The sequence below is a fragment of the Limanda limanda genome, chromosome 10 (genome assembly GCF_963576545.1).
Source record: "Limanda limanda chromosome 10, fLimLim1.1, whole genome shotgun sequence".
Classification (NCBI taxonomy): domain Eukaryota; kingdom Metazoa; phylum Chordata; class Actinopteri; order Pleuronectiformes; family Pleuronectidae; genus Limanda; species Limanda limanda.
The window spans coordinates 22,438,903-22,447,204 of NC_083645.1; the positions used below are offsets into that span (position 1 = coordinate 22,438,903).

Genomic DNA, 8,302 nt, shown 5'->3' on the forward strand with positions numbered 1-8,302 from the left:
TTCTTCACAAATCCTCCATAGATAAACGCTCATGCAACATTTAAGCATTTATGAAACAAATGTGTGAGACTGTTTCTTCGGGGTGCAGTTCAAATCCCAAAGCCAACACTTCACATATAAGATCTCGTGTGCTCTTCTTCAAGCTTCAGCTGAGACTTTAAAGTGTTGTTCAGGGTGTTAAATAAATCATCAAAGTGTACTCCCTTTAATAAAATGCAATGTATAAAATTCACACTCAGGGACAATGTTGCCACTTCACCAGGATAAGCAAAATAAATAATTATTTATTTCAAGGAGTGGAAATATTGCTTTCACTTCTGCAGGGGAGGAATGTAAAACTTTCCCTCTCTTTGCTCCCATGTATGGGTCCATTCATCATTAAACAATTACATAGGCAAAGAATTCAATTTCCCCCCTCTCATTTCTTCCCTCACGACCGTGCTTCCCAGAAAGGGCAAAAACATAATTACAGAATGCAGCAACACGATAACAAAGAAATATCGACTGTTGGCTTATACAGTCGAACATCAAGGGCGAATGGTGAAGGGGTTTTTGTTGCTTATAATGTTTTCCCCTCCATTATCCTGGAGACGTGTTTCACCGCCGTCATGCAACGTGGGAGAGGTTTATATTTCCAATGAAAGGAATGCGACTTCTCCCAGTCCCATAAATCCAACCTTTGTCTTTCGACCGCAAATCATCGACGGGAAGCACCGGACGCAGCGCATGTGCATGCAATCTAAAACATGCTAAAGAATCTAAGCATTGCGTGTCCTCTCTCCACAGAAGCATGTGTTCTTTTCATATCAGTGACTGTCGAAACGGGTGTAGAAGATGCATAGCAGCACACGGGCGACTCTTCCTCCTCTGCAGCCAGCCACAGATTTTGGACGTCGGCATGGAACTGGAGTCGGCTCACATGGGAGCTCATTTGGCAGCCTGGCCTGTCACCGGGGAGAGTATGAAAGCTAAACCTAATGAAAGCGCACGCAGCCAAAACCTGCCGGCTAACATCTGCCCCACACTTCAGCTCCAGCCAGCTCCAGCCTCTCGTTCTCCAGCCTCTCTTTATTCCTCACTTGAGTTGCAGGTCTCTATGATCTTTGATGTGTTGCACGGGCTCCGCGGCCTCTGGGGCTTGGAAATCTATCAAAAACGTGGTGCGTAATTCCTAAACTACAGGGATTTCTGTGAACAAACACGGATCCTTTTTCCTATTCCTGGGAGTTATTTTGCAGATATGTCTATTTAGAGATAAACAGAGTCTCCTTATCTTTTGCTGACGGGTTATTTTGTGGGAGCTTAGTTATTCATTTTTATCCAATCTATCATATTTATGTGACTTGGTAGTGGGAAAGTTGCTGCATGTGTAGGTGTGTGTGTGCGAGTGTGTAGGTGTGCACTCTGTTCACGTGATGCACTGCAGTAGACGGTGCTTCTCTGAAGTATTCACAACACTCCTGCTGCTCCTGTGTCTGCAGTTGTTATGTTTTCATCCCAACTGGGTAAATGTATTGTGTTGGTTGGACACACAATTACAGGATGGATTGGCATGAAATTTCTGATTTTGCAGGTCCTTGACTTTTCCAGAGAATGAATCCTAGATCTCTGTTAATGTCCCGATTTGTACTGCCATAATGGAAAAAGAGATAACAACTGGAATGCCTCTGGGTCGAGTGAATACTAACAGTCCCCTTCAATCAATCAAACTGCACCAAATATCTCACATTCAGAGATATTAGTTCCCTTAATATTCATGAATTCCCTGGGAGAATGGTGAAATGCGCCATTTTTCAATGTTAAAGAAACCAAGACGGAGATTGAATGGGTTCCTCCCTGACCCATAACTCACCCTTCCGACATGTTGTGTGAAAATCCTTTCCGTTGTTTGTGTTGAATGTTGCTCACAAAGAAACAGACAAAGGAGAAAACGAAACCTCCTTGTCTGAGGTAATTACCTCATTAAATACATGGCTGTTGATCTGTAAACATATTTATTCTGACATCACATGAACAAGACAAAGTGAAGTTTCTCTCATCAGCACTCAGAACCTGTGAAGCTCATCCAGGGCCCATTGAAGCGCTGCCAGCTGTAAAGTCTCACTCGTTCTACATTATGGAAGCTGCTCGACTCCTGGGAACCTTCAGTGTAGCAGATTGTTTTTAGTCTTCTCCAGATCTACATTAAAAACACTAATAAATCCTGTAACTGTCTTTTATGTTATGGTGGTGTTTGTGTGTGTCAGTTTGAAATGTTTCCTGTCACAGTGGGAGCCAAGAACTCATCTGCGTTAATAGAAGAGATGAGAGGAGAGCGACTCCCATCTGCTTTTTAAAAGGATCCTCACTAATTATCCTGAAAAATAAAAGTTGTCAGATCAGTAAATAACTGAGGGCGACAAACAGCCACAGCTTTTCAGATCCAATTCAACTGCAGTGGTCCAATCAAAATGCAGTGAAAAGGTATAGAGATCTCCATGTGAGGAAATAATTATTGTGGACATCAGATTTCAAATTTTGCACATACCTTGATATCCAGGTCGACTCCAGCTGTTCGGTTCCATGACACACATCTGGGTGACTGTGGAAGCATCTTAGTGACAAAGCAATTTCTGGAACTTATAGGTAAGTGTGCATATAAACACAGTTTGTGTAGGTGGACGACAATCTTACGATTCTTTTCTGTCCAAACAAAATGAAAGGCTGACATTTGTGTCTCTAAAGAAGGAAACGAACACATTGGGCAGAATAGTTCTTTGTTATTTAGGACATACAATATATGGACCCCATGTTTATGAATACACACAGGCAGACCTCATTAAACAAGAAGAGAGACAGGAGCTTCAACTTTGGAGGCTTCATTTGTACAGGAATGTAAAATCCTGCTCGCAGGTCCTACATCTTTCCTGTGATTTGACTAAATGAACACTGTGGTCGTGGGCAGCACTGGCCTACAAAGTTAACCTTGTTTCTTTTGTATTTTTGGAGGAGCTGTACCACTTGGTGCTCTGATTTCCGAGGCAGCCCAGGGGAGCACAGGCTCAGAAACCAAACATTCACTGTGGCTGCTAATGAGACGGAGCAAATGAGGGACAGCACCGGAGAAAGATGCTGTGGAAAAAATAGAAACCAATAATTTCTGAATAAGTACATCCAGTGGTTAATGTCAGCAGAAGTATAGTCTCACTACCGAACCCTTAGGAAGTAATTCTTTATGCATAACACTATCTTTGGATCACAGCAGGGTAATGATGTAGCTATATTATCATTACTAAACTGTTACTACAAAAAAACGTAAAGTCCATCTGCCACCACTACCTCTCGTTAGTCTGATGAACACATTTCAGAATGTTTGTTGCTTCACCTCATTAAAATCTCTCCTAATATATTCCCAAATTACAGTTTGATCCAGATCTAATCTTTACAGATCCCGCTGAACCTGGTCAATTTGAGAAGATGAATGATATTCTTCATGTTGTAGGGACCTTTATCTGTTACACACAGTCACACTCTGGGGACTAGTCTTCCTTTTGGGGACAAAAAGCAAGTTCCCGATAAGTAAATCATTAAATCTTAAGGTGAAGACGACATGTCTTAAGGCTAGGGTCAGGTTAGTGTGAATGGTTAAGCAAGGTTAGAGTACGTGTCAAAGAAATCAATGTGGGTCAATGTAATGTCCTCTGAAGTCATTGAGACCCGACTGTGTGTTTGTAAAGCAGAGATAATGGTGCAGTGGTCTGTTGGACGTTTACCTGGAGTCTGTATCCGTCAAAATGACAGCAATTAAAAACATTTATCTTTTGGCCCAGAGCAAACAATCTATAAGTTTGTCTGCTTCACAGTTTTCAGCACAAGGTAAAACAGATATTTAGACTCTCAGCCCAACAGCAACTTAACAGAATCTACACATTCAATACATCTCTGTGAAGAGAACAGCTGATAAGCTCTGCCCTGCACCGGTTAGCCAGAAAGAAAGAAGCAAAGTGATGAGTCTGATAACAGGAGCTTTCTACTCAGCCAAGAAAAAGAGGAAGGATAAGGGCTGTAGTCAAACAATGAAACATGTGGTCAACTGAAGACATAGATACTCAATAAATATCGATTGGTCTGTAATAACCAATATTTTTAAACAATTGAATCACCATAACATTTGAATAGGCCTATGACACCTAGGCCTCATCTATTCATGGCAACTGAAATGAAATGTAACAGCAGAGATGTCCTTCTCTTAAGGACACGTCGATGATGATGTGATCCGTGAGGCCGGAGAATAACAGATTTCATTATGTAACAACATTTATGCCCGACTCATTGGTACAAATACATCTTCATTTATTTCACATACATTTTTTTACTTTTTACTTTTGAAGTTTTCACAATCTAAATGATTCAACAACAAAATGAGAAACTACCACAACAAAGTCCAAATTTCCTACTGGGGAAAATGATGCAAATGTCACTGTAGTAAAATGGACACATGTAGCTTGCCAACCAGTAAAGGTACAGTCAAAGGAATAAAAACAGACAAAAATAGGACGAAAGGTGGTTTGTGTCGTTACTTTGACCAATACTAGGTCATCTTTATGCTGATCCTGCTGTTATGCTCGATCCTGGACGATGTCTGAGGACGGATTTTTAAAAAATACTCAACATTTCTCATAAATATTTTTTTTCTCCTATTGTCATTGATAAATAATATATATGTATTAATATCTAGGAGTTGGTTGGGTTAGCAGGGACAGATATTCACCCATAAAAGCCCTTCCTGAATCCATGGAAACTTCAAAAGTCTGAAGAATGTTCACGTGGGGTTATATCAATTTTGGCTACTGCAGCCCATGAATATTGCTATGAATAGTTCTTTTGAATGAATTTGTACATACATGTACATAATGAAGCATCAGGTACACATATGCAAAGTATTGAACATAGGAAATGGTCAGTTTCATTGATTTGTCCAGTGAGTAAGCATGGAGCAAGACTAAACAAAGTAGGTTAATAGCTCAGATACAAATTTGTACTGTACATGGTTCAGCAGTCTGTTGATCCAACCCAAAGGTTTCTTTTTGGGTATATAAATTTCAAAAAGCTGATAAATGACACCTACTACCTCAAGGTCCTCTTGGCGCCAACAGTTTTCCCTCCTCGTCCGTGTTGGAGAAGTTGTCGGCTGTCAGTTGTTTAAGAGGAAGTCCACCTACACAGTTCAGTTTATGAAACACAGTATCCAACCATTTTGTCAGGATCCACCAATTTAAGATAGCACTCTTCTCGATGATGCCCCAGACCTTTTCACTCTCCCTGCAGTATTAGGAAGTTCAGTAGTCCTATTCGCAAAAAAATACACTGTACTTTGGGCATTTCCACAATCCAGAATCTCAAATGTACAAAAGAAGTCACATCATTTTCATATTAAAACGACGAGGTCCAGCTTGTCCTTCTGCCGAGTCAACATTGGTGCCATTAGACTTTGACCGAGGCACATATTCAACATCTATGTTGTTTTTATGTTTTCCTTTTCCTCTGCTCCAAACAAAAAGGAGCAGGAAACAAAACAAGACCACTCCCAGGAACGTAAAACAACCCATCGCCGTAGACACTAGAATAGTCTTTAGGTCCAAACCGAGGGTCACACCGGTCGTCCCATTGGCAGTGGTGTTGCTGGGATCTGTGTAGTACTGGGTCCTGTTAGCGTACAGTGATCCCAGGCTTTTCACTGCCAATGAAGTCATCAGGGTGTCATTCCCGGCAGTGTTTGAGGCAAGGCAAAGGTACACACCGCCGTCTTGTACTTCTGCTGACTTGATCTCCAGTGTACCGTTGTTGTGGACGCTCACTCGACCATGGCTCCTACTCGTCAGAATACGTCGCCGAGGAGACAGCCATGACACAGTGGGTCGGGGTGTCCCCTCAGCACTGCAGTGTAGCATCGCCCGCTGGCCCTCATCCACAGTGATGGTTTGTGTTTTATTCTCACGAATTTTTGGCTTGGTGCATGTCACGTAATAAGACAGAAGAGTCTCCTTAAACTCCTTAAAAGGCCTTCCTCGGATACCTTCAGGTGTACTACACTCCGGTTGTGAATCCCCAAAGAAGATGGAGTGCCTTTTCTGTAGGATCCACATGAGACGACAGTCGCATACCAATGGGTTGTTGTCAATCAGAAGAACCTCCAGAGCCTCAGGGGACTGAAAAACGCCTTTCTCCAGTGTATCCAGTCGGTTGTGAGAGACATTGAGGACTTTTAGCCCCCGCAAACCCTGGAAGGCATACGGCTCGATGGCGGTCAACTGAGCACTAACCAGGTGAAGCTCTCGCAGGCGAACAAGCTCCATGAGCATCCCTCCTTCAATGTGCCTGATGCGGTTGTAGGACAGGTTGAGGTGTGTCAGGAAGGGCAAATGCTTCAGGGCTTGGTAAGGAAAGGAGGACAAGTTGGTATTGGTTATAAACAGCTTTGTCAGGTTCAGGCCATGCAGGGTATTGGCTGGCACATGGTCTAGCGAAGGCCAATTATCAATTTCTAAATGCCGCAGCCTGAACAGCTTTTTGAATGAGTAAGGATGCAAAGTGTGGATGCCAAGGTAACGTAGATGGAGGCCGACAAGATTGTGCAGGTGGGAGAGGGCCTCAGTGGGAACAACTGTGAGGTTGCATCTTTCTAGGGTTAGAATCTCTAGGCTCAAAAGTCCACTGAATGCACGGTGAGAAATGTAAACCAGATCGTTGTCGCCCACTTCCAAATACTTTAGATTGTGCAAGTCCTGAAACATATAATCCAGGAGGATGACAATCTTGTTGTCACTTATATCCAGCCGGGTAAGATTAGTTAAACCTGAAAAGACTCCCAGGGGAATGAGCTTGATGCGATTGCTCTTGAGACTGAGCGAGTGCATCGTAAACAGGGCGTTGAACGCTCCAGGCTCAACGTAACTGATGATATTTCCACTGAGATCAAGTTCCTCGAGCCCAGGAAAGTTCACAAAGTCATCAGGATTGATCATTGTCAGCTTGTTCTTGCTCAGGTCCAGGATTCTGGTCTCTGTCGGGACGCCGTCCGGGATGGTGGGCATGCGCTTGCGGTGACAGACAACTGCCTTGGTCTGCGCAGAACACTCGCAGCGTGAGGGACATCCCAGGGTGGAGCCCACGAAGACAGCCATGAGGGCCAGCCCCAGGAAAGGTTGCCAGCATGAGACGACCGTGTGCAGCATGACTTTGCTCATACAGTCGACCATTTTGTCACGGTTCTGCAGGAGAAAGACAGAAAAAAGAGAAAGAAGACAGATGTTAGTGAAACAGTCAGGATGGACCTTAGGGGGGTGTTCATAAATTACTATTGTGAAGGACAGAGCAGGGCTCGCTCTGCTGGAGAGGAAGATGAGACTTTACAAGTGCACGACAAAAGATCAGATGGACATCACTCCATATAAATGTTTCATTCTTGCCATACATCCAGCCCCCTGTTAAAGAACAAACAACCTGGACTCCAAAGATCATCTCCTATTTTTTTTATTAAATAACCCCAATCTCTGCAGTAGCACCAGTTAAATGTGAATGGTTTTCTTAGTAACCAGCCAGAAAAAGCTCAATGTCTCTAAACATATTTACTGATTCAAAGCAAAGCAAACAAACTATACATGTGAAAAGTTCCTTTTTGTGTTCTCAGACAACATTTGAGTGCAAACAAGATGAGAGAGATATCTGGCATTTTGAACATATGACTCATGCATATACTTTCATGGAGCCTCTTCAACCTGGTCGGTCTTAAATCTATATATGAATGTTTGTCTTTCATCCGTAGTCTTACTCATACATATCACATAAGCACATGGAGATGAGCAGATATACAAACGTAATGCACTGTTTGCCACAAACAGACTGGGTGACAGGTTGCAAAGATTGCAGACCATCCTTGCCTCATTTGATGTGTCATGGGCTGTGCTAAATTTAAACGGTGAGAGGAATAATCTAAATTTCTCTCCAGGCTTTTAACATGCTCGCAGATTATAGTGCAAAGAGCAAAGAAAATTTGAGAGCAGACCCATTAAAAGAGAAATATTATGTAACCCTGAGAAGTCTATTGAAATAGGAATAAAAAACAAAAATTAAATCACAGTTATATTATTCAAAAAGTACAACACAATATTGTAAGCGTTTGTTTTGCATAAATTTGCTCTGGTACTGCCACCATGTTGATCTGAACCAGCAGCAGTGCTTCGAACAAGTCCTTGAATATTTACATTTATTTATATCCACATTCCAGATGATTTTCTCCAGTATTTTGTGTCGTTGACTTAAA

At 42.3% G+C, this 8,302-nt stretch overlaps 1 protein-coding gene across 1 annotated transcript; it reads right to left on the reverse strand.

The window, feature by feature from the left end:
• Nucleotides 1-5,396: 5,396 nt before the first annotated feature.
• lingo2 (leucine rich repeat and Ig domain containing 2) lies at nt 5,397-7,250 on the reverse strand. The gene has a single exon (XM_061080020.1). It carries the CDS (start codon nt 7,236-7,238, stop codon nt 5,397-5,399), a length of 1,842 nt encoding a protein of 613 aa, XP_060936003.1. The 5' UTR covers nt 7,239-7,250.
• Nucleotides 7,251-8,302: the final 1,052 nt, after the last annotated feature.